Raw genomic sequence first — 27,420 nt, forward strand, 5'->3', positions numbered from 1 at the left:
TGAAAAATACGATACAAAAGCATTGTAGCTAACCCTTTGTGCATACACAGAATCCCTTCCATAGAAGAAATTCCAATAAGCTTAACTGCTTAGGATAAGCTATATAAGTCGCACACAGACACAACACACATTTACATCAAATCAGAGAAGTGTATGAAATAAAAATAAAAGTCTTCCTCTTGGCCTCCTCCTGATACGTGTGAGTGACGTAGAAGCATGTCTGTGTGCGGTCCATTTATGCAACAGAATGTTACACAGCCATAATGAGATCTGGAAAGTCATTCAGAATACATTTTGGGGGGCAAGATAATGTGACTAGTATGTACCCCACCCCACACCCCTTTCTTTTCTTTTTTTTTTGAACCATAACTTACTAAAAAAGTGTGCGTGCAGGAAACAATGAGACCATCCATCGGTCAGAAGCTGGGTAACCACTTTCATTCATCACCCATCCACTACATTGGTTCTTTGCTAGACACTGGTCCAACCCGAGATGACCAACCTTCAACATCATCTTTCCAAGGACTGTTTTGGGACCCCCAGGGGCGAGAGGACCTTGTTCTCCTAAGTAAACTAGCATGTGTATGAAAAACAAGTCAAGTATACCTTCTGGAAAAAGGGAGAGTACAGCACATGAAGTAAGAATTAGCATTTGAAAGAGGAACAAATACGTATTTGGAAAAACAAGATCGTTATAATAAAATAAGCACATATCCGGGGGTGCCTGGGTGGCTCAGTCAGTTAAGCATCCGACTCCTGATTTCGGCTCAGGTCATGATCTCAGGGTCCTGGGATAGAGCCCCACGTCGGGCTCCACATGCAGCAGAAAGTCTGCTTGAGGGTTCTTTCTCTCACTCCCTCTCCCCCCCCACTTGTGTGTGCTCCCTCTCTCTCTAAAAATAAATAAATAGATCTTTTTTAAAAAAGATAAGCACATATCTGAAAGGAGATTCCGGTATAGATTTGAAAGAAAGGAGGTCATGGTAGTAATACTTCAGAGTTTTTAACTTTAAAACTTTTTTCTTCTTCTTCTTTTTTTTAATGGACAGATAATCCTGAATCAAAGGGAAGACTTCTTTAAAGATTTTACTTATTTATTTGAGAGGCGGGGGGGGGGGAGGAGAAGCAGACTCCCTGCTGGAAGGGAGCCCCATGCAGGGGCTCAATCCCTGGACCCCGGGATCATGACCTGAGCCGAAGGCAGCCGCCTGACCAACTGAGCCACCCAGGTGTCCCCATTTTTTTCTTTTTTTTTTAAGTAGTCTCCATGCCCAATGCAAGACTTGAACACACAACTCTGAGGTCAAAACCTAAGCCACCCACCTGACTAAGCGACCCACCCAGGCACCTCTGGAATTTTTCATTTGAAACAAGACAAATTTCCTCCGGGGGACTGTACAAATCCACACCGCTGTATCTATACACAGCCGTCAATGTGTACGTATTCCGTTCTAAGGACTGTAAGCGCTCACCATCACTAGAAATCGGGGCGGGGGAGGGGGAGAGGAGATATGAACAAGGCGAGAAGGGAAAAAGGAAAGGAAGACCTCCCCACTGGGGAACAGCAAAACACAATCATAAGCCCGTGTTATGGCCCCAAAATTCATAAGCTGTGGTTCTCATCCCCGGTCCCTCAGGATGTGACTTTATTTGGAAAAAGAGTCTTTACAGAGGTACTTAAATTCAAATGAAGTCATTAAGACGGGAACTAATCCACCATGACTAGCACGACTGGCGTCCTTAGACAGACAGGTGTAGGCGGAAGACCATGTGGAGACTCCGGAAGGCCGCCATCTGCAAGCCAAGGAGAGCGGCCTCAGAAGAAACCAACTCTGCCCACACCTTGATCTCAGACTCTGAGCCTCCAGAACTGTCAGAGAACACGTTGCTGGTGTTCAAGGCACGCGGTCTGTGGTGTTCTGTTGCGGCAGCCCTTACACATGCATTAATACAGCCCGGTAAACACGTAAAACCTCTCAGAGCCGGTTTTTGCCTGGAGACATCATTTCTAGGTTTCTGCCCCAGAGAAACGCACATGCGTGTGCACAGGTGAGCACTGACGAAGACGTGCAACACAGCAATGGAGGAAAAAACAGAAACGAACTGTCTCTTGGTAGGGAAGTGATTTATATAATGAAGTACTATAAACAGCTAAAATACAGCTTTACACCAGAGCTTTGTGTAATAACAAATATCCTAAACTTCATTTTTTGGAAAAACAATTCACAAAAAGGATACATATGCAATGTGAAGCCATTTATTCAATGTGTGTTTTTTTTTTTAAAGATTTATTTATTTATTCGACAGAGATAGAGACAGCCAGCGAGAGAAGGAACACAAGCAGGGGGAGTGGGAGAGGAAGAAGCAGGCTCATAGTGGAAGAGCCTGATGTGGGGCTTGATCCCATAACGCCGGGATCACGCCCTGAGCCGAAGGCAGACGCTCAACCGCTGTGCCACCCAGGCGCCCCTCAATGTGTTTTTTAAGAGATTTTGTTGATGTATTTGAGAGAGACAGAGAGAGAGCGCACATTAGACAGGGGAGGGGCACATGGAGAGGGAGAAGCAGGCTCCCCGCTGAGCGAGGAGCCCGATGCGGGACTCGATCCCAGGACCCCAGGATCATGACCTGAGCCGAAGGCAGACGCTTCACCAATGGAGCCACCCAGGTGCCCCTATACAATGTTTAAAAACCACGCAAACCAACAGAATATACTCTTTGTGCATAAAACCATGGTTTTTCACACTGTCGGACCGAAGAGGGCGTTTTTCCCACGTAATGTGAATTCCGACTACGAGCGTAAGAGGCTTTGGCCGTCGCTGAAACTTACCACTGGAGAAAAAGGACAATTCTCCAAGAAGTTCTGTCTGTTTAGATGTATTAACAACATAGTCTTCAAAAGAAGTCTGAGCCGCGGGTCTAAAGCTCTTCAAAGATTCCGTAGCTTTCTGAATTCTGCGGACACATAGAGTTTATATAAAAACAACTCTGTACAAGGCCAATCAGACTACACACCTGCAATGTGATCAAAAACAAAAGGCAAAAAAAACCCCACGTCGCTCATCGTTCCGGTTAAGAGCGTGGCAAGCGTGTCCGCGCAGAGCACAGCACTGGGAACCCGAGAGCTCAGGATGAAACACCAGGCAGCGTCTGGTGACACCGCCACGGCGATTCTAACTTCAGAGCAACTTACCTCAGGTGGAGCTGTTTCGCGGTCTGCACGAAACAGGACTGATCCGTCTCCTTAAGCACTTCTTGGGCATATCCCACAAGCCCACTGTTCTCTAGAAGCCCCTGATACTCCTCCACTTGAGTCTGAAATTTGTCTAATCTTAGTTTCTTAGAAGCATCAATCGCTTTCAAAACAGATGATTTCCTCTCTTCTAGAACTTCAAAGAGCTTTTCAAAATGTGTGACTGCTTCTTCTTTTGCTCTCTCTCCATTACACTAGTATAAAGCAAGCAAGAAAGCGTTACCTTATCTGCTGAATCCAAATGCCTTTTCTCAAAAGAACCAAAATGTGATTTTGTCTGACTCTGACATTTTCAGAACAATAATTTGGCATCGGATACACTTAGCAAGGAATGATCGCCAACTTGCAGTCAGACATAGTTTGTGATGGTAGGATAGGGTCTTCTCCTTGAGCGTTCCTCTCCCAAGTTCAGCAATAAACACGTCAACAAGGAAACAACCTTCGACATGGATACAAAGGAACTTGAGGCAGAAATTAACTGATTTAATCAAAGATACTGTACGATACAATTCTGGAGTTTTTAATTCATTTCTCATTCGGGCAACTTTTTTTTTTTTTTTTTAACATTTCATTTATTTATCTGAGAGAGAGAGCACAGTAGGCAGGGCGGCGGACAAAGGGGCAGGCAGAGGGAGAGGGAGAAGCAGGCTCCCCGCTGAGCAAGAAGCCCCATGTGGGACTCGATCCCAGGACCCTGGGATCATGACCTGAGCTGAAGGCAGACGCCCAACCGACTGAGCCACCCAGGCGCCCCTAATTTGGGCAAATTTTGACCCTTTCCTACCCTCTTCCAGTTTTTTTAAGAAAACTTAAATCGCAGCACGAAACTCAGGAAAATGACATCCTTTACTAAGATATAAAAATGTAACTCTTCTCTTCAAATTAATATAACTTAATTAGAATTAAATCCTATGTGACTTTAGGCGAATTATTTAACTTCCGTATGTCTGAGGTTTTCTCTTCTGAAAGCTGGGGATAAGAGAAACCATTTGGGTGTTTTTTGAAGATTGAAAAAGATTATTTACACCAAATGCCCACAATACTCCATACAGAGTATTATCATCCTCACTGCACATGCAGGTCTTCCTCTACTTTGCCATAAAACGATCCTATCTGGAGAGCTTACGAAACATTTCGAACGTCCATAAAATCAGAGACCAACCTGATTTTGAAAATAGGACCAGCAGAGCACACATATGCAATCATCGTTATAGACCCATAAACAGCAGCCAACAGAAAAAAAAAAAAAAGTCTTCAAACACATTCTTAAAAGCTGACAACATATGGAAGAAGCACACTGTGCACTTTCCAATGGCTTCTGGCCAACATTCCTAATGAAAGGAAATTTTTTCCAGATTCCCTTCTCTGTTTCCTAAACTCAACAGGCAACAATTTTTGTAAAGGGTGGGCAGGAGGGAAGGAAGAAAGGGGGACAGAGGGTGGTGACATTTTGGTAGGATTTCAGCGATCTATCACAACATTAAACTCAAAAGATCATTACACACAGGTAAAAAGGGGATTTTTTTTTTCTAGTGAAGTGTAATTATAAAAAAAAAAAAAGATAGTGTCACAGTCTTCACTGAGTAATAGTCAAGAATGCAGACAAATTCTCCAGTGTAGACGATTCTTGCGGATAAGCTCAGAAATGAAGCTTAGGTCAAAGGGACACAGAGAAGCTACGTAATTTCTCCAGGATCCCAAGGACTCGGGGTCTGCATGAACACCTGACGGGAACCACCAGCTCAGCAACGGGTCCTGGGGCTCCCTTATTTGAGAAGTCAGGGCAGCATGACTGAGGACCAGGAGTGAAACAAACCTAAAATGACCAAAGGTACGATCCGTGGAGGAAAGTCGTTGATGTGGGTGAGCACCTGCCCAGGGCGGGGATGATACCGCACTGAGAGTGCGTCATCAGACAAAAAGAAGAAGAACAAAAACCCCGCTTTGCAGCTACATGGAGAAACTTACTTAGGGTGGTGAATGCAATCAGTGAGTATCAGAAAGGGAATATTAAAAACAAAAGCAGTGCTGGCGATCTGGTACTAATTTGCATAATGTCTCAATTTTTTTTAACCCTTTTTGGAAAATAAAACTTCAAGAAATTAACAGTCTCATACTAGCCAGGAAATTTTTCTATTTCATCGTAACTTCTAAAAGTGATCGGGGGTAATGGCTCTTCAATTTATTTCAAATAGAGAAGAGAAACACGTGTCCAAATCAATGAAGAATATTTGGAATTTTAAAACCACCCAGTCCTATCCTCTTCTACCTTATTTTTAAAATGCTCTCCACTTTCTCCATTTTTTTCTTGAAGTATCATATACACACAGGAAAATGTGTCTATTATGGGTGCAGAGACGGACGAATCTCGGCAAACACACCCATGTAATCCGCTTCCAGGTTAAGCAAAGGAACATTACCCAGACCCCAGACACCAGCCTTTCCAGACACCCAGCCTTCCCCTCCCCAGTCTCCACAACGCCTGTCCTGAGTTCCAGCGAGAGCCCAGTTTCACCTTTGGCAGTACTTTTATAAACGGGATCACGGTTTGTATTCCGTTGCTCTGGTATCTTCCTTTCAATGTTATTGCAAGATTTAGCTACATTGTTGCCTCCAGTTGCAAATATTCATGCAACTGATGATATCGCACTGCTGAGGGACATTTCGGTAGTTTCCACTTCGTGGCTGTTAGATTGCAGCGATGAACGTTCTAGTACGTGTGTCTCTTGGTGAACGTGTCTCAGGTATGTACTTGGGAATAGCACATTTTAAGTTAATATATAGTACATACTTCAAACGCAATCTGCTAATCTTGAAAAATACAGATAACTGTCAAAACTTCCACAATTTACCTTACGTAACTACCTCTGAGCTCGAAACCGCCCATGTAAAGGTAGTTATTCTTTTACCTGTGTGTTGGTAGCATTGACTCGCCACCTCTATCAGGCACTGATCACACACGAGCACTTGTTTTTTATACTGGTTTTCTAGTCCCAGGAAAGCGGGGTGAAATCCAACACAACTCTGTACTCCCAGCTCATCTACTCCCCGCCGGATTTCATGAGCCAATGAATCCTCTAGATGGAGAAATAAAAATAGGCAAACCGGCTAATCGCTTACCTCTGTTTCTTTCATTAACAAGTTTAGTTCAGAAATTTGACTCTTCACCTGGCTCTCCTTGCCAATGAGGTAATCGATATCCTTTGAGAGCTTTTCCTGTTAGAACATATCAGGAACACAAGTAAGCACGAGTGGAACAAAGCCCTTGCGGATCTATCTTCCTTCCTTCCTCTTTTAGTTTTTTACACACAATTCCTGAGCCTATGATGAACGGGCAGTAAAATCAACCCTGACGATTCTCGTTATTAACCCAGGGTAAACAGCTACTGGCCTTAAGCACAGAGGCCCACGGATCTATGGGAGATGAGAGGCAGGCTGAACAAAAGAACAGAGCAGTGATGCCCAGATTAGCCAAAAAGCCAGAATACATAAATAATACATTTTTGTTGTCTCTTCATCGTTCCCAGGTCTTCCTCCTCAGGTTTCTAAGTAAATGGAAGAATAGCAATTCAAACAGGATTGGCTTCCATCAGGTTTTATAATTCATTCTCTCTCTCTCTTTTCTCTCTCTCTCTCTCCCTCTGTCACACACACACACAAAGACCCAAAGAGCAACAGAGACTCTTCCAAAATGACCTCCACAGCCTAGTCCAGACTAGATATTCAGTAAATACACATACGCAATAATGAAAGTACAGATTTCATCAAACTAGAGCTCATGAAGCTTCCAGAGCTTACCGAAGTAGGTATAAATACTTACTGAAGAACTTATTTATAAAACAGTTTGTCTGAAGTTAGTCTGCTTACCGTAGAGATAACAGCATAGGTTGTGGTGAGATCCCTAGTTTAACCCAGAAAAAATAATCTGTATGACCGAAGTATATTAAAGAGCAAACGAACCCTTGAGGAACCATGGGGTACAAAGTCATGAGAGACAAACGTACACAGAGTCTAAACAAGAAGGACATCATCCAGAAAACGCCACCCACGCTGGAGCCATGAAAAGAGGATCTGAGCATTTCTCAATCGCTGCTGCCCTGAAGGAAAGGGGGTAAGAACAGAAGAGGACCAGAGATCTAACTTTAAGGAATTCAAGAAGTAAGTCTCCTGCCTCTATCATTTTCCTCTTTTCTCACTTAGACCACGGAATAAGGTAATAGAACGTATGTTGAAATTCATACGGCGGGCCTATGGCAGGACCCGTCTTTAATTCTCTGGAACACCCAGCAATCGGACACACTGAGTCTCCTTGATGGCTCACTGGAGGGACGGGAGGACCCATGACGTGGAGGAGTAAGATTTCTGAGGGCTAGGGACAGGATGGAACCAGAAAGAACCCTCAGGGAGTCAAGGAGAGACATGAAACCTTGTGTCTTGACCCAGTGTTTTATAGATGAGGAAACCAAAGCCCACGGAGTGCAAATATCACACAGTCCGTAGCTGAGCTAGAAGCTTCCTCACTGCTTGGTACACTGACCACTATTCCACAGGCTGACAGGTGCTTCCTCAGCACCAAGCTGCAAGGGAGAGAAGAGTGCCTCCAACACCGTCCCGTCGGGCCCGTGCTGGGACCACAAGGGTGCAGGTGGTCAGACTTGTCACTGCAGCAGCGAAGGGAAGAACGGAGCCATTTTGATTGAAATAGGGCTTAGTGGTAAGACAGCTTCCATCGGGAGTGCAAGACAGGCTGGAGAAGAAACGATGACAGAATTCAGGAACACGGATAAAAGTCAAAGACACCGGGGTTCCCTCCCAGTGAGCAGGAATGCTTAGCCCAAGCCTCCGGCCAACGACAGCCATAATCTCCAGTCCTCTCTGGGCCCCGCATAACAAGGCAGTTTGGGTTAAGATGACATGTTTTGAGCAATAATCAGTGTGTCCATTTATTCATAGGCCTCCAAAAGTATAAGCACCAGATACTGATCCTAGACACTGAAGAGTAAAATGTGAAAAGACCTGGCTCCTCCCCCTTCAGGAACTACACCTAATGGGGGAATCAGTTTTAAATACTTCAGCGACATGAGGACCCCAGTTCTCTAGGAACTGACCAGAGCCTAACGGCTCAAGGACGCCAAATTTCCTGTAAAGTCTTCCCCTAGAACAGTGGTTCTCAAAAGCTGGTGTGCGTCCGTCTCCTGAGAGCTAATAGAGACCACAAAGCCCCTCCAGGAGGGCAGGCCTTGGCCTCTGTAGTTTTATGCCTAGTGTTCCAGGTGATTCTAACCCCCATCAAAGTTTGAGAACCACCGCCTCCCGCTTTTAATCAGGTCATGGGGCAAACGTACCCAAAGAAACACGAGTCCACAAAACAAGGCAGAAGGGAGACAAAAAGGGAGAGAAAGTCATTCAACAATCACATGGAATATCTTTCATGGGAGCAGGCTAGCAAAATAACGTATAACCAATATGGTTCCTGCCCCCTTAGGGCGTATCATCTTAAAAGTGTTACCAGCTTTGCTACATGTCTGAAAATGTTACGATAAAATGATGGGAAGAAAAAGTCTAGAAGGCTAAATTTTAGTCAGGTGCCAGATGACTTCAACAAATAGGGCAATATCGTATTCACCACAAATTTCACATACCCCAAAATACAGAAGCTGTATTGCTTTCTCATTCAAAGGGGACTGGTTATAGGGGTGTGTACATTTTCTACTTTTCTAAGTCCTAGTCTCCAATCATTTCAATTATGATTAAAATCACAAAGCCACCCCTTCCAGAAGAGATAACCGCACAGAAACAAGATCATTAACTCTCTTCTGGAAATGTATGGAAATAAAGAAAAAATCAAAGTAGGAAAAGCTCTTCAGGAACTAGTCCTCGGTAAATGGTCCACTAACTATTAGAACGTGGACAAGTGAAGAAAGATGAGCTAACAACCAACCCTCCTTAATGAGAAACTGTGCAGTTGTGTGAGAAGTTGAAAAAGTCCTAGAAAACCCACTAACACCCAAAGTTGGGAGAAGCAGGGTGTTGAGATGAGGCCAGAGAGAGGGAGAGACAATAAACACCCAATTGCAAAGCCTTGTTCAGGGCAAAGCGGGATTCCGAAGCCTCAGCAGTCCAAACCGGCCAGAGGAGAGCGTCAACGTGGTTTCCTGTGATGGAAGGCGGGAAGGACTCCGTATCAGTCCGCATTCTGGAAGAGCGAGGTCCATAAACAAAGGCAAGCTACGAAAGACAGGGAACCACTCCATCGGGAGCGTGTGCACACGCAGGCAGGCATCTTTCTATCCTGGGATTAACAGGAGTGACATTATGTGGAAGCAAAAACAAAACCAAAAAAACCCAAAAAAACAGGTCTCAGCCCAAGAGAACACTGCCAGGAACAGGACCATTCCTCACCATTATTCCCTGTTTAGGCCAGTTCACCCTAAAGCACTAGCACTTTCCGCAACTGGAAGGGCACCCTTGATTACATAGCCTGGGAGAAATTCAAAGGAGAGGCCAGAGACTAGGACACAGTCCACCGGTATTAGAAGCCAGATCGAACAGAGGCAGATGGGAAGTCCAGCCTCAGCTTCAGCCATTTCAACAAACAGCAGCAACAAGGTGGACAAGGTTATCCCGCCATGATGCTCACTTTTCTTCTGTCCTTTGCAACACCTGAGTGTGTAAACATGAAAATGGCATAAGGGCGCCTGGTCAGCTGAGCATCCAGCTCTTGGATTCGGCTCAGGTCATGATCTCAACATCATGGGATCGGGCCCCGCGTCAGGTCCATGCTCAGCAGGGAGTCTGCTTGAATTTTTCTCTCTCCCTCTGCCTCTGCCTCTCCCCCCATGCTTGCGCTCTAAAATAAATAAATAAATCTTTTAAAAAAATGAAAATAATATAAACTTGCATCATGTAGCCCTCCTGCTTAAAATCTAAAGACAAATGAAAAGGAAGCTCTGAGGAGATCTGTTTGCTATTTTGGGCAAATGGGTCAGTCTAAATAATTTTATCCTCACTAAAAAGCAAGGAAATTGAAAAACCCAGGATGGACTCTACTGGAAGAAAAAAAAAGTCTGAAACATTAATGAAAAAAGTTAACAACAGAATGTAAAGAATAACTTAAAGGAACGCTACCATCAAAGATTTATTCCAGGTAACAGAAAAAATTTTTGGACAGGTTGGGTAAGATCAAACCACTAAGAAACGAACAAAAGGGGTATCAAAAGTTAAATTTAGGGGCACCTGGGTGGCTCAGTTGGTTAAGCGTCTGCCTTCAGCTCAGGTCATGATCCCAGGATCCTGGGATCGAGCCCTGCATCAGGCTCCCTGCTCAGCGGGGAGCCTGCTTCTCCCTCTCCCTCTGTCTAGCGCTCTGCCCACTTGTGCTCTCTGTCAAATAAATAAATAAAATCTTTTTTTAAAAAAAAGTTAAGTTTAATTAGCAAAACAATGGTAATACCACTGGGGGGGGGGCACAAATGAGTAACAGAGACTGGATCAACTCTCCCACCTGAAAAAATCTTGAAACTGAACAGAACATATAAAATGGCTCTGAAGACGCTGCACACGGAGAAACAAAGAGGCCTGAGAGAGGGAAACAAGATGGGCCCATGACTGCGCCCACCTTCTTGTCTAGACCCGGCGTCCTCCAAGGCCCAGGGCAGAGGAGAACTCAGGTGGATCCGGGGTCTCCCAGGAGTTGAAGAGACAAAGCTGAGAGTCCGGGGAGGCCAGAGCTTGTAAAGCAGAGTCCTCAAGAACAGAAAGAGACAGAAAGAACTCTGGAGATGTACAAGGGTCCCCCTGGCTTATTCAGCAGAGTACTGACCAATTCCCATGTGTGAGGAAACTTTCAGAGGCCAGGGAAAGGATCAAGACAAAAGGATTACAGGGAACAATTTCAGGAGCTCACACCAGGCTGGGAGTCGTCCACCAAACTAAACAAACAAGCAAACAACAAATTAAACACCCTCAAAAACCCCCACAAAACTCAAAATCCAAAAGTCATTGAGAAGAGTCAATGAGAAGAGTAGTCTGGTAAAACTGGCCTTAGAATTAAATGCTGCTCTGTCCTAATAAAGCTTAAAAGCAAGACCCAAAAGGAACACACTGTTTTGAGGTTAACTTAATCACACATTAGAAGAAAACTCAAGAATATCGGTAGAGCATGGAAGTATCCACTGCCCAACATGGCAGAATTTACAAACCTGACCTGGTAATGATGACAGCATTAGTAGACTAGGACAAAGAAAGGATTATATCCATAATCCACGTATTCAAAGTAAAAGAAAGACTGAGTATGACAGATATAAGAAATGCAAAAGACAAAGCTGTGCGGGTAAATAAGAATTAGATCTTGGCCCCAAAAGGCGTGTACATATTGTTAACGGTAGAAAGGAAACTAATTAAAAGGGTGGTGGACTTAGGAATGAAGATATCACTTGAAAGAAAAAAATAAAACAAACAAAAAATAGCATTATACCACTGCCTACCTTGTTGTAGATTATGGATCAGGTTTGAAAGTTTTCAAAGGTCCGTGTAGATGGTTCAGAGACAGGAAGTAACTCAGTTTTAGCTGGTAAGGGTTCCACCACACCCTTACTGTAAATAAAGTTTCCCCTATTTCTACAGGCAAGCAACAGGAATCTAGTGTCTTCACATGGCTACCATCCTTCAAGGTGTGTCATTCCCACACACACACTCGACAGGAGTATCATTTCCACACATACACACACACACACACACACACACACACACACATTCAACAGGTGTGTCATTTCCACACACATTCAACAGGCGTATCATTTCCACACACACACTCAACAAGGGTGTCATTCCCACACACACTCAACACGTGTGGCATTTCCGCACACACATTCAACAGAGTTGCCATTTCCACACACACTCCACAGGTGTGGCATTCCCACACACACTCAACAGGCATGTCATTTCCATACACACTCAACAGCTGTGCCATTTCCACACACACTCAACAGGTGTGGCATTCCCACACACATTCAACAGGCATGTCATTTCCACACACACTCAACAGTTGTGCCATTTCCACACACACTCAACAGTTGTGCCATTTCCACACACACGCTCAACAGGTGTGGCATTCCCACATACACTCAACAGGGGTGCCATTTCCACACACATACATACTCAACTGCAGGCACTGGGCTCCCGTGGGGATCATCACGGAGTGGCCTTCATCCGTCTCTTCAGAACTAGCCCATCAGTATGACCAAGGACTGCCGAGTCAAACACCCTAACCACCTCGTAGTGGATCACAGAGGGACCCTTTACGTTGTTGACTCGTTTCAGTAAAACAAGACCACAGGGCAAGCCATGATTTTATAAAGAAAGTTAAAGGCATAAAGTAAAACCAGAGTTATAAAGACTCAAAATTTAGTTCCCCAGACACACCAATCCTACCTTTAAGGTTTTGTAGGCACTGCTCATAGTGGTGACCCGGTGATTGGAATGATTACCGCCCAACTTACAGAGATGACAGACTGGCCTCCGACATAATTCACAGTACATGTTGATTCTCTCCGTTTCATGTTCTGGGCACATTAAGATCTATTGAGTGCAGAATCAAGGTGTAATTAAGGGTCCTCGGAGCTTGCAGGATACTCAAAGTCCCAAAATACAAAGACACGCTTTACAAAATCACTAAATAAAGTCATTTAAATGAATAAAAGTGTAAAAAAAAAAAGGGTAAAAGCATTTGGTGTATTAGAATTACTATGTTTCAATTTGAGGGTTCAAACAGTCCATTAAATATCTGATGTTATTGCCCTGAAACTTGGTGGTAAGATGGTGAAAATGTCATTCCTATCGGACTTACTCGCTGAATCAACCAGAAAGGCCCACTGGCCACACTGACTAGGCAAATCTGAATGACGTCACCAATATTTTTGTAAGGTACCGTAACAAACAACTGAAGGGAACCCATGGCCTCACCATCCTAAGAAATGTGCTACTAAGGGGGGGGAGGGCGGCCGGCTCAGTCGGTAAAGCATGCGCCTCGATCTGGGGCTTGTAAGCTTGAGCCACACGGGGGTACAGAGACTATTTACAAATAAAATCTAAAAAAAAAAAAAAAAAGCAGTCTGCTACTAAGGAGCCTTGGAACGCCTTCTGATACAAGCTTCCAGATGTTTGCTTTTACGTATTAATCATGCACACATTGACCAAATTTAGAACTGTCTGTTTCTTTCGTGTTTTTTTTTTCAGAACTGTGTTTTCCTGATTTAAGTTTCTATCCTCTTATTTACTCTGTAAACTATCACCATAGGTATGTTTGAAATTGTACATAAACTAACTGGTTTCATTTGCAAGAAAGAGGAGATTCCTTTAGACTAGTGTGTCAATGAAATCAGAAAGTTGTCTATGGCTCCAATAGTTTTGATTTTCAGCAACCACAACTGGTTTGATAATATCAAGACACAAAGGAAACGTCCAATACGAAAAGTCCTAATACCAATGTGCCGGACCGGGAGAAAAACAACTGGAAAAAAAATGGAAATTTTCCAGCGTGTCCAAGCTTCTACAATCTCGAAACCACTACATTTGTTTATTCATTATTATTTTAACTCCAGTATAGTTAACACATGGTGTTACGTTCATTTTCAAAGCCATTACACTTTAAATAAAATTATAAAATTTGGCTTTCTGCAAGGAAGGATAAGACCTCAAAGTTATAGGCAAATATTCCATAAGGGACAACTTTGTAGAATTTTACTATATGGCGTAACACTATTTAAGGAAAACGATATTTTCCTCAATATAACCTACTCCTACCTCTTCAGTTCTCTCTTACCAATCTTTTATTGTATTTGTAAGTAGAATAAATCTGCAATTTACACTCAAAAAATTGTACTCAAGATTTCATGGGTTTTAAATCCTAAAAACCCAAGTCTAATATAATTCGTTTAATAATCATAGGTTCCTTCATAATGGAATAGTATTAATCAATTTAATTAATCTTCTAAAAGAGGCATTAAAGCACCAAGTCGAAGTCGTAAATTTTTATGGGTCTGTGACCTGGCGCATTTAAAATGAGATAAGGAACATAACGGGGGATTAAAAACTCTTTGATAAATGCACTGCCACACTGACATAGTTTGAAAAAAGAGTCAAAGCGTGGAAGCACAGGCTGCTTTTGGTTTAATCTATCAGTCCTGCCCAACTTAGTGTGATGTCACAGGGGCGCCCAGCTGGCTCAGTCAGTGGAGCATGTGACTCGTGATCTCACGGTTAGTGAGTTCGAGCCCCACGATGGGCATAGAGCTTACTTTAAAAAAAAAATACACATACACACACACACATATATATACACACACACATACACACACATATATTTGGTGTAAAAAATACTCAGCTCACAGTTTCAAGATAACTTTTGGGATTTTTTTTCCCTTTTCTGGGGGGGGGGGTTTTGTTTGTTTAAGTAGCCTCCACACCCAACGTGGAGCCCAACGCGGGGCTCGAAGTCACGACCCTGAGATCAAGACCTGAGCTGAGATCAAGGGTCGGACGCGTAACCAACTGAGTTATCTGGGCATCCCCAATTTTTCTACTATAAGTTAAAGTAAGAGCAAAGTTTTATGCTCAAGAATGTAAACAGATTTTCATACTCACACAAGTTACTAAGTCGGAAGGAATGAGATCTTTAATCAAAAGAATCTATTAGGTTTTTTCTTTTTAAATCTATCTAAATCAGAAAGCAGCATAAATGAGGATATCCAAACATTCTGCTTCTCAGTCACAAAGCAGGGCAAATAACAATGCATAAGGGTCTTCTGAGCATTATTAGAGAAATTACCCAGAACATTTAAGAAATGTGAATTCCACTTCAGATATTATATAAACATTATACCACAAGCTTTAGAACATTAGGCTGTTGGGGCTCCTGGGTGGCTCAGTTGGTTAAGCATCTGCCTTCTGCTCAGGTCATGATCCCAGGGTCCTGGGATTGAGCCCCATATCGGGTTTCCTGCTGGTGGAGAGCCTGCTTTTCCCCCTGCCTCTCCCCCACCCCCACCCCACTCATGCTCGCACTCTCTCTCTCTCACTCGCTCTCTCGCTGTTGCTCTATCTCAAATAAATAAATAAATCTTAAAAAAAAAAAAAAAGAACATTAGGCTGTACTTACTGTTATTTATCCCTACGACAAGTTTAGCGAACTAAAGATGTCAGAAAAATGTTTCCCAATCAAATCTTTTCGACAGCTATGGGTTTATCCCATTAAAGCACAAAAGCTTTGAACTTCACCACCTCTTCAATCTTAGAGAGTACCTCGGAGACAGCTCAGCCTTTCCTCTGTTTGCAGAGGTAGCCTGACGACCCTTTGTGTATCGTGCTGCATTACAGGGTGTTGTAACACAGAGAACCAGAATATTGCCTTTAGGCTGTGTGGGGGTGTTCAGCCACATACGAAATAACTCCAGATACCAGGCCATAATTTCGTATACAGGCTTGTTTTTTTTTTTTAAGTTCTCATTTTATTTTTTTAACATACACGTTTCTATGTTCATGAACACCAACCATCCGTGAACACCAACCAACCGTCTATCTACCTACTTATTTATAGGAAGATCTACGTTCAACGGGGGGCCTGGACACATAACCCCGAGATCCAGTCGCACGCTCTACCGGCCGGGCCAGCCGGGCGCCCCAGGCTTTCCAAGTTCTTTCCATTCTTGCTGTCAAGTTCTGGACGCGTAATAACTCCTTTTGCAATATGAACATTCTAACTCAATTGGAACTTCTCTTACCTTGGGCCTAAAGTTAGTAGTTGGACCCACGTACTCGTGCTGAGCTTTCACCGTACCCCAGGGGTGGTAAATTTTGAAGCACTCGTTGCAGTAGCTCGCGCTACAGTCCATGCAGCTCTTCGTGGACTCCTGGGGTGGTGGTTTACAGAGGTCACACATGATGGCTGTGGCCGCCCTGGCTGCCTGCCGGTACCTCTCGACAATAGTTTCCAAAGTGAAATTGCGAAACAGACCACTGATTCCTCGTTCTCCAAGATCCACATCGTGCTCACAGCCGGGGCAAGGAAAAGTGGTTGTCCTAGGGGTCAGGGAGCCGCGCTTCCAGCCTGTGTAATTGGAAGTCCTTGTTTAGTTACGGCAGTGGGAACGCGAACAGAATGAAGAAGAAAGGCGTGATGTTTTGGAAAGAGACAGATCTACAGATATAGCGCCCCCTCCGCCCGCCCCCCAAAATAACACTCAACGTGGCTCCACTTGAATCAGTCTGAATTCTGGAAAGGCTTAATGCTTATTTTTCCTTGGTATGCAAAAGACAAGCCCAACTTATTAAACAGGTATTAAAGAGGAAAGGAAAATCTATAGTAAAGCCCATACAAAAGCCATATCAAACCAAACAGATAGATATATGGACAAACATAGAATACAATACTACACAGGGGCAGGATTTTTTTGAATTATGTCATTAACATGTATAGTTATTTCTATATATCATATCCATAGTAATTTGGTTTCCATTTAAATGAACACAGCCTTGGCTGACGGATAGGAAATGAGTTCATATGTAAATGACAGGAGTCCCTACCCGGTACCCCATGGACAGGCTCCAGAGAGATCCAAATAGTTCTGTACACTATTTGAAACTGTATGCAAAATTTTCCATCAATATACCTATGCCCATTTTCTGGTTCCACAATCCATAGCTTTGATCAGATTCTCAAAGGAATCTGTGACCACCAAACGGTTAAAAACTACTGCAAAAGAGGGTTTCCCACAGTAGTATTGTTTAATCTGGGTAGGCAAATCATTAGTTAATTGAGTGCCAGCTATCAAAGAGTGAAAAGCTCATCCATAGACCTAGAAGCTAGTGACTTTAAGAGGGACCAACCATTTAGTAGCTTCTTATGACCTGAAAAAAAGAATCATTAAAATTACTTCATTCAGTAAGCCACAAGTTAACCCAAAAAGTATTACACATAATTTTCCAATACATAATTAATACAGTGAATGACCATAAATAGCACATTTGGTTCACTGATTTGCACAGATCAAGAAACCAAGACGTGACCGTCCTTACCCACAGGTTCCTGAGACTCTGGGGCTGTCCCTTCAGCCTGAATGCATGCATATCACAGTCCCTGCTCTCATTCGGAAATCTACGCTGAGAGGACAGTCTTGGTTTCCCACAAAGTAACTACCTAACTGTAAACATCAACTTCCTAACCTAAAGCCTTCCTTCCTTCTGCCACGGATCCAGTACCAACCACGAATGGCTAAACTTAGGAGACCACATTTAGAACGGGTCTTTCAACAGCTGTGTTCATATTGCCTTGGCACAGTACCATCACCACTGAAAAGACTGTCTTCAGTCAGGGCTGGTGTGATATCACTGAAGGGAAAATTTAGCAATCGGCCCCCAGTATTATTCATTTGAAATGACTCTACAGCATGCTGAGTGGCACTGGGTCCCCCGAAATTACTTATGCAGGAAACATGCAGAGTATTTTTAAGAGCTTCGTTTACCTTTACATTTCTAAACTTATTAAAAAAAAAAAAAAAGCATGACAAAAAAACCGCCCCGTAAAAATTAGAGAACTCTACGTAAAATATAGTCTTATAATAATTCTCAAAACATGCAACACAAGTCCAAGATAGTTCACAACACGGCAGGCATATATAACGAAATAAGCAGCAAAGCCACTTTTGAGACACATGCCAATGAAAATTCCATTCAGTGAGAGGACAAGCCAAAGAATTCTGGAAGTGACACAGTGCAGTGGTCAAGTTCAAACGGATGGACAGTCACATTTAACTGCATGCTTCCCCACGTGACCCAGGTGATAGAAATCAAAATGGAGAAACCCCACAATGTTTTAAAAAAATGGGTAATTGCCGGTTTTATTCATTGAAGGTGGCGATCAGTTTAAGGAACAGGATCAAACCAAATTAAATCACGACAACAAAGTCATGCTTTAACGTACATACTGGTGACACCCAGATTGTGGCCTTCATGTTCAGAAATTTCAAAGATGTTTTGTCCCTTTTCTGTAAACCTCTTTTATTTTTATAACAGAAATAAGGTGTAAAGCATCACATTAGCCTGCTCAGATAAAATATTAAAGCAATATATCTCAGCTGCTTTCCTAAACAGATCATTAAAAAAAAAAAAAAATCCCCCATTTTTCTGTGAATGCCAAAGCATTTATGTTTTACTTCATCTGTCTTGGACTCCCACCATTATTTTCAAAAACAAACGCTAGAATATACGTTCAGGGCAACAAGGAAACACAACAGATCTAAGGATATTCTGGGAAGTAAGCCTAGTGAAAAAAAATCCAGACAGTGGAACTAAGAATGAAATGTAATAGAGTCAACTTTTTACTCTCTAAGCTATGCTGTCTGCTACAGCCACCATTAGCCAAATGTCACTTTCTAAATTTAATTTAAAGATTCAGTTCTTTGGTTGCACGAGCCCACATTTCAAATTCTCAAGAGCCACATGTGACCAGTGACTTGCACACTCCACAGTGCAGGGTCAAACAAACATTCCCATGAGCGTAGAATGTTCCATTGGATAATACTTTGGATAGCATGACATAATGAAAAAGAAAAGTAATGATGACTTTGAAAGGGAAGGAAGCAATGCAGGCCAAGCAATGCAATTGTATACGTCAAACTGCATTTACGGGGCCAGTAATATATGTGGATTATTTGAATACTGTCACCTTGCAGAATCGATTCTTTTCCCCATATCCCTTGACCTCAAAGCCAGATTAAACAAATATAAATCACGACACAATTTTAAAATGAAGACTCCGGAAAAAAATCTTCACATAGGTTCATAGCAAACCTCCCCCCAAAATGAGCTTTCAGGCATTGTGTTTTGTTGTTTAAATATCAAAGAGAAAATCAGGTCTTTCAAAACGAAGTCAATTCAGAATGGATTCAAAACCTCCACTCTTCTCCCATATTCTACAAGCTCTTTCCCCTATTACCTCCCAGCCAGGGAGTGGCTATCTCCCTCGATGCTGGACATTCAGGTTGGGCTTCTAGGTGCTTCCCAGTGGGCTGATGCTTCTTTTAGCACATTCTGACCATCCGATGCCTATGAGTTATAATTACCTTTTGAGTATTAATGAGCATTTTCAACTTGCAAAGCCTTTTTCTCAACTACTGCCTGAATAAAAAAATAGGAAACAAGCAATGAACTTTTTCTAAGCAAACTGCTCTTACCTTTCCACCTATTTACTAAATCTCAACACTGAAAATTCTCAGGGACTCCCTAAAGTCTGTAAGAGAAAGGGTGACATACGGCTTTTGGAACTGTAACATCTATAAATTGAGGCAAGCAGAGAAGAAGGTAAGGAAGACAGAAAAGGGATAACATTTCAGGTGTTTATTTTGTCCAATAAAATAGAAGGTATCACCAGCATTCTACAAAAAAGTAGCCAATTTTACTTTAAAGGTCAACTGGAGTAAAAAAAAAAAAAAAAAAAAAAATTCCTTTTAATAAGGTAGAGTTGGCCCATCATTCTCCGAGAGTCAAATACTTTGGAAAGCCTAAAAATGCTTTTGAAGTACATCATTTACCCACAAAGGGGTAAGACCTCAATGTTAAAGCTCAAACACTTTAGACCATTAACAGAGGAAAGACACCATATGCACAAAACAAGCGAAGATTACACTATTAAATACAAAAAAATTGCCAATGCCTTCAAGCAAATTTTTAAATGCAGAAGAAAATACTGGCTCGTTTAACCTCCCCAAGGGGGCAAGATGGCCGTTAATATAAGCTTTGCTCCACTGAGTAAATGGAAAGGATTTTTAAGGTTATTAAAAAAAAAGGTTCACGACATGGGTGTGCCATTTTCTTCAAAAACATCCTGCCATGCAGGTGGACAAGAGGGAAGCATTTGTGACCGGAGCTCCCTTTAAGAACACCAGACCTCGCTTGGAAATTTAGTCCTGTTGACCTTTAAGTCATTCAGCCCAATTTGTCCCCTTTCGAGGAAATTTTGAACACTTGACCACTGATGTCTAAAAACTTGACGCTATACAAGGTTCTTAAATTGAACTCTAACACTACACTGTGTGCGGCCACACAAGCAATGAAGCATTTTCTACCTCTCCACCCCAAAGATCTCCGTTGTGACGCTGTGAACAATGAACAGAAAGCTGGATTTAGAATTTCATTTCAAAGAGAAGATTCACAACTTGTTAACAAAAGACAAAGCAGCAACTGTGTCCTGTACACAACACAATTCTTGAGTTACCAGGAAGAGAACGTGTTTCTCCCCGGCACGCGTGGCATTTGTGAAACCACGGCTGGGTGGCATTCAGGGAGCTCACCTTGGAGTTCAGAATGACCCGTGGCTGGGGCAGCCCCTAGGAGGCCCCAACTCTAGCTTGCAGATTTGTAGGTTACCACGATTGTATTTCTGCTAACTGGTGAAAATACACAGCAAAGGCAAGCAGCTTTCGTTTGATTTTTTTACGGATGTGTATCAGCCCTGTAAACAGACGTTGCTAAAAGGGACTGTTGTCCTCCCGACAAAAAGAAACACAAAACGGGGGGAAAGCGTGCACACGTGTGCCCCAAAATGTATGGTAATATGGCTCTTTTTACATAATTGAATGCGTTACAGTGTCGTTGTAGACAAACCCTACTCTCCTTTCAAGGCACCCTTTATTGTACAAATCTGTCAAATCTCCAAGGCGATGATATGCAAAGGGGCCGTGCGAGCCAACGGCGGCGTTGGCCACATCTGCCATTTAAAATGTTCCAGGAGCCAGATGAGTGAAAAAGAAACAAGTGAAATTAATTTTAATAATACCTGTTATTTATTTAACCCAATATATCCAAAATAGCCTCACCTCAAAACGTAACAGAGATAAAAGCTATTAGAGGTAGTTCACGCTTCGTTCATTCTAAGTGTTTGACATTCGGAGGGTATTTTATGCTTCCAGCATATCTCAGCTCAGACTAGCGCATGTCGAGTGCTCAACAGCCCCGCGTGGCTAGTGGCTACCGTTCTGGGCAGTCCTGGTCTAATTAATTCCTTTATTAAGCCAGTGGCAAAACTAATTTTTAGAATTCTACTCCTCCCACACCAATTGCTCAGAATAGGACTTCCTTCCCAAGTGCGTCTAAATGAGGAAAAACAGAAAAAGAAATCTGCCAGGAAAAAAGGGGCCGGGGGGAGGCGGGGGGGACGTTGCTTCCCTATGAATTTCTCTTTGAATCTCTCCAAAGAAAAATTAGAGGCAAATGCCCCATAAATGGAGGGTGGCATTCTATTTGTAACACAATCACCTCTACTAATTTAAAACAGCTATCGTGAGAAGGAGGGCAATCCTAAAACCCACGTGCATTTGGTGAAAGCCCCCAGGAATGATTACTACGCTTGGAGCCTCCCCACCCTCTGAGCGCTTTATTTGTATTTATTAATTTGCTCTGTCTGCTCTTCTTAATGAATGACCGTGTTCTAACTATAAAGCTGTGTACAATGCCAGGCTGTATGCTGCTTAAAAAGGAGGGACGGGGGGGGTGGGGCGCCTGGGTGGCACAGCGGTTAAGCGTCTGCCTTCGGCTCAGGGCGTGATCCCACGTCAGGCTCCTCCACTATGAGCCTGCTTCTTCCTCTCCCACTCCCCCTGCTTGTGTTCCCTCTCTCGCTGGCTGTCTCTCTCTCTGTCAAATAAATAAATAAAATAAAATCTTTAAAAAAAAAAAAAAAGGAGGGACCGATCTATCTTGCTCATTCCTCTTCAGCATTTAGCCATGTCTGGCAACCAGCAGGGAAATGAAATATTTGCTGAACGAATGAACGCCAATGAACGCAAGGTAGAGAACTTCAGTACTGGGGAAGATACGGTGGTTGACGTGCAACGACCTACCACCCAGAAATCCCCTCTAGAATGTCTGCGAGCAGCGGTCACTTACCCACTGCTTGAAACAAAGGCTTCAAATACCGATGGCCCAAAGGCTGGATGGGTCATAGTCCAAGATGTGTTATGGCTGTCCTAGCCTATGTGGAGCCGGCACGGGGTTTTTAAATAATTGGAATTAAGTGCCAATGTTTAAAAGCCAGATGACACATCAAAACCGCTATCAGGTTTTCGGGGGGGGGGCAGTAAGTCTGACATCTGGCACCCCCAAACCCATATGGTAATGCACTGGTGCCACGTGGCTACTGCCTGGGTAGACAAGGCGTCCATTCTCGTCGCCAGTCCCGAACCCTGCGCTGCTGTCTCATAACAGGGGAGGCCTGGAGTCCGCTGGTGGCTGACGCCTGGGCTGCTGGTCTTCCTATGGCAGCTGAGTTGATGGAAAAATGGACTATTTACTGTCTGTATATCAAAGTCGTCAAATGAAAGAGGTTCCTGTATTTCTTATGCCTGCGGCCTGCTTCCCTAATGTATTTGCCCCCTGCATTTGAACACTAAATCTGACCCCGCATTTGAACACTTCTACGGACAGGGGGCTGACAATCTCATCTTTGGAAAGCCTGTGGTGGTTGTCTTCTTTCGTGCTGAGCCTGAAATGTGCATTCCTAGTTCACTCACTGACCTGGAACCTGCTGTTAGAGATACCCAGTTTACTTTCTCTTTCACAAGACAGCCATCATATCGTGCAGTCTCTCCCTCTCCAAGTTAAATACGCTTTTATTTCCTGCAACTGCCCTTCAAGGTTTTCTAACTCCCCGCCCTCTCAGGACATGATCCAACTTGATAGGGTTCTTCCTAAAGGAGAGGGAGGAACTTCTCAGTAATTCTATTTCTGATCTAGAAGGTGTAAAGTATGGTGGAATGGATCTCTTGTTCTGGGGGAGGAAAAAATGCCACTATTATTGAATAAAAGCCATCATGGCGTGCTTTGTAGAAATCCTGTAGCAGACGTTTGTCATTCAACAACCACTCCACAAATATTTATTAAACATCCATCAAGTACTATCTAGGTGAGCCCCTAAAAACAGTTAACCATATTTCACCTAGTTAATTATATATTCATCTGTATTTCTCTCCAAACTCCACATGAATCACATATAAATACTAACCAAATGGTAAGATTAGAAGCCCACATAAGCTACAGGATTTCATATAATATATATATATAAGCTCAGTCTAATTATAGAAATGTTAGTACGTAACTACAATTCCTTTGAATGGTCTGTGCTAAATATTAATATACAAAAAGTGAATTTCCTTGGTCAACCAATCAGGGGGTCTGTCCCTAACTAGCCAATGAGGATCTACCAACAGAATATCTGTTTTCTCTGGTAGGTAATTTTAAGCTACTGAAACCTGTCTCCACCCCTCCCTCCAGGTACCAGCTAGTTCCTGGCAGGCAGGGAAACATACAAGTGATGACTTCACAATAAGCATGACCCTCTCTGACCTCGTACCCCCTGCATCCCCAGTCACTTAATGCTCCTTTATTTAGTATATCCTTATAATTTGTTATATGTGCAAAATAGCTTCCAAGTAATTCGTGATTACCACTTAAAGAAAAATACATGTTTTTAAAAGAGCATACTATGGCTCTTAGATCCAATCCACTCTTATCCACTGTCTGATGGAGCATAAAGATGAGATTCCGTAACACAGTGTGGACCAAAAAAAAAAAAAAAAAACAGCATTTGCTAAATGCAAATAAGGAGAAGGAGACTCTCTTCTACTAAGTTTTTTTATATATAAGATTAAAAAATTATTCCTATGGTACAGGAGGAGAAATGAGCAGAGTGGCCTAAAGGATCAAACTGAAAACCTCCAAGCCCAAACCGGGCAGAAGGCAAGCCCTGAAGTCTGGTGCTCATGGCCACTCATGTCCTCTCCTCCAAATGAAGCGAGTGCCTAACGTGATGCTGAGAGAGTTCTACCCATACCTCCGCCTCCCCATGGTCCTCACTGCTGATTTTGGCCCTGAAATTCCCAATGGCCCTGTTCCCTGGGATTTCAACTTAATTCTGATCTACCTTACTCCTGCAGTGGCTGTCCAGGAGAAAGAAAGTAATACCACCCTAACGGGAAACAATTTAAGCTCTGGCTGTATAATAAAGGTATGGTATATACGCCCATGACATCTGGACCTACTTCTATCATTACTACAGAATTCCACCCCTAGTTAGTTGATATTTAAAATCCTGATTTCCAAAAAAATGGATTTAAAATGGCTGAAGAAGATAAAATCCTCAGGTAGACCCAAATGCCAGCAAATAATTCATCTAAAAAGCCTTTTAGGAAGAGTCATTCTGGAGTCTCATCCCTTAATTTGGCATATTTATTTACATATTACCGTAGACAGAGGATTCCCCAGTAAGTGCTTCCATGGTCCATTATTTCATCCCTCATATGAAGGACCCCACAGGGTCAGAACACCCTAAAATACCGGGATCTAACACCAAGCTGGTGTTCAATATCCAACTTTAAGAGCATACCAGGTTACAGCAGGAGTTCGTTTTGACATTTGAAAAGAGGGAAGGGCTCCTTTACAAGTAGTTTTAATTTATTCACCCAGAAAGACGAACCGGCAAAAATGGCAAAAAAAAAATTTCCCTTCCACAGACAGCGCTGAAATTCTCAGACCCCAAGCTTCTACCACGTACCTGGTCTGCTAAGTCTGTCAATTTTGTCCATGCTAGGGGACGGGAGCCGAAGTCGAGGACTGCTCTGATTGGAGTTGTCCGATCCCACGTCATTGAACGAGTCATCATGTGTCAGTAAGAGTTCTTTTACACACTTATGACAGATACTGTGTTGACAAGGGAGAATCAGCGGGTGGGTAAACAGCTCCTTGCATGCTGGGCAAATGAGCTCTCTTTCGATATTCTTAATGGTAACCTTGAGGAAAAGAAATCAGAATCAAAAGCTCTTAGTGGGTGAATAAAACCATGACTTCAATAAAAGCTAAGACAACAGCACCCTAAGAATGAGACCGTGTTCCTCCTAAGCACACTAACTCTGGGGCAGGCAAGAGCTGGTAAAAACTGGGTTAGCCAGTATGTTCATGGAAGCCTCCTTGAAATCTATTTACAAGCTGAATCATCAGCAATTTTCTACATTAAATGTGACCAATTTTCATAAGCTACAACTGTAATGTAGCTAAAATGCTTGAGGTTCTCCTGCTGCCTAGCAAAGTGGTTATCTTAAAAGCACTTGATGAATATTGAAAGGGTGGAGAGGACTAGAAAGCACCATTGTAAGTGCTCTCAATACTATAGGCTTGCATTATTTTTCCATGAGAAACATTCAGTCTCTAATCACAACCAAAAAGGCTTGATGACCTCATACTCGTTTTCCCATCCTTTCCATATGTAGTTCCCCCCCCAAACTGCAGGTGCTATGAATCTATTATTCAGCCTTCTTGCAGCTTTACGGTCCAATTTTAAAGTACTCCTAGCCGTGTACAATCATTTCAATTACTGGAGCTCCACAGAAAATTGGAATTGAATTAATTCACTTATTTTAATTAAATAAAAATGTATGCTCTTCTATTCCCCCTACAGTGACACTAAGTGCTTTAATAACCCCTGATAATAGCACTACATGCAACTGGCTTTATCACTGTCCATGGTCTTTGATAGGTTTCTTGCTGCATCATTCAATAAATATTTCATAGAAGCCCACATCGTCTCAGGATTTTATTAAATTTGGAAGATCGCCACACCTCACAATTCACGGCAAAGAAAACAGAATATTCACATCCTATCCCATCTCACAAAGGATTTGACACCTAATTCAAAGGAAAATACTGTTCTGAATGTCCAAAATAGATTCAAAGAATAATATTGTTCTGAATGGCCAAGATAGATAGATTCCCATTTGATGGAAGGTGTACTTTGCAGCGGAAGATCTCAAATCATTTCCACCTTCCTTGTTCCTAAAGCAGGACATAAGCTTTTTAACCACGGCAGATAGAAAGTAATTCTCACCCAAAAGAAAAACGAGTTTTCATTCCAGAACCACTCAGGGAAACCACCTGATTAAAAGAAAGGTGATGTGGCGGCTCCCACAATCAAGCTGTCTGAAAATCAATGGGGTTCGACGGGGAACTACCAAGTCGGAAAGAACTGCAGATCAGACCCTTTCAAACAAAAACACTTGTACCCCGACAGCTGCCAGGGCCAGCCCGCCTCCCGCGCGCGAGCTGGCAAAGCCGGGGAGGAGCCTCGGCTCGCGGCTACTGCCGGCCGGGCTGGGCCGCGCCCGCGGGGGTCCGAGCCGGGTCGGAGCGCCGGCCCCACGACGCCCCGGGACAAAGGGGCGGCCGGCACCCGCGAGGCACGCGCGCCCCGAGCCGCGATGGGCACCCGACTCCCCGAGGCGAATGAATTCTACAGCCCGGACCCCAGGAAAGAGCCCCGCCCGGACTCCCCGAGGTGTTCAGGTGGGCGATCGCCGCACCCGATCGCCGCCCTCTCGCGGGCCCAGGGGATCCGGGGTCCAACCCTCTGAGGGGCAGAAAGGGGGCGCCCCGGATTGCGGAACCCGGGGCGCGGAAGGCGAAGAGGAAGCGGGGCCACCACACGTCCGCCCTCGCTCCTCAGGAGGAGACGCTCCCTCAGGCTCAGGGCGGAGGGGAGAGAGCGCCGGGGGCCCCGGGGAGCCGCCATGGAAGCGTGCGGCGGCGGCCCCTGTGGCCCACTCACCAGCGAGTCGGAACCATCCCCTTCCATGGTAGCCTTCTGCCAGGTGTCATCAACGGCAGCGTCCAAACAGGCAGACGGGCGGCCCGGGCAGGGTCTGGTGGGCGGGTCCCTGCGGCGGCCGTGGAGCCTGGGTTCGGAGCCGGAGGGCGAGCTGGTCAGCCGGACCCGGCCAGCGGACCGACGCGGCGAGGAGCGGGGCGGGCGAAAGCACAGGCGCGGAGAGCCGAGCTGCGCTCCCTGCGACGGCCCCTGAATCCCGCCCCGCGGCCGGCTGCGGCGGCGGCTCCTGCAGACTGCGGCTGGGCGGGCGGCCGCGCGGAGACCCGAGCGCCGACGCCGTGGAGGGGCGGGGCCGGGGCGGGGCGGCGCCGTCGCCGGGGCAACAGCGCCCACCGCACAAAGGGGGCGGGGCGGCGGCCGGCAGGCGGAGGCCGGGCGGGGAAGCGGCGCGCGCTGGGGTCCCGGCTCTCGCCGCCGCGGCCGCCGCGGCCACCGCCCCCTGGGCCCCGCCCCCTCTGCCGCT

The 27,420-nt window shown here is 44.1% G+C and overlaps 1 protein-coding gene across 1 annotated transcript in view; it reads right to left on the reverse strand.

Moving 5' to 3' along the window:
• TRIM36 (tripartite motif containing 36) overlaps positions 1-27,163 on the reverse strand; it is a 35,540-nt gene extending 8,377 nt beyond the window's left edge. The window contains exons 1-7 of the mRNA XM_026507778.4: positions 26,898-27,163; positions 24,855-25,089; positions 16,033-16,358; positions 12,686-12,832; positions 6,374-6,469; positions 3,194-3,447; positions 2,831-2,955 (exon numbers count right to left, since the gene is read on the reverse strand). Of these exons, the coding sequence (XP_026363563.1) occupies positions 2,831-2,955; positions 3,194-3,447; positions 6,374-6,469; positions 12,686-12,832; positions 16,033-16,358; positions 24,855-25,089; positions 26,898-26,924 (1,210 nt within the window). The 5' untranslated portion in view covers positions 26,925-27,163. The remainder of the gene's footprint in view (positions 1-2,830; positions 2,956-3,193; positions 3,448-6,373; positions 6,470-12,685; positions 12,833-16,032; positions 16,359-24,854; positions 25,090-26,897) is intronic.
• Between the last annotated feature and the right edge of the window lie 257 nt (positions 27,164-27,420).

Source organism: Ursus arctos, unplaced genomic scaffold (assembly GCF_023065955.2).
Source record: "Ursus arctos isolate Adak ecotype North America unplaced genomic scaffold, UrsArc2.0 scaffold_5, whole genome shotgun sequence".
Taxonomy (NCBI): domain Eukaryota; kingdom Metazoa; phylum Chordata; class Mammalia; order Carnivora; family Ursidae; genus Ursus; species Ursus arctos.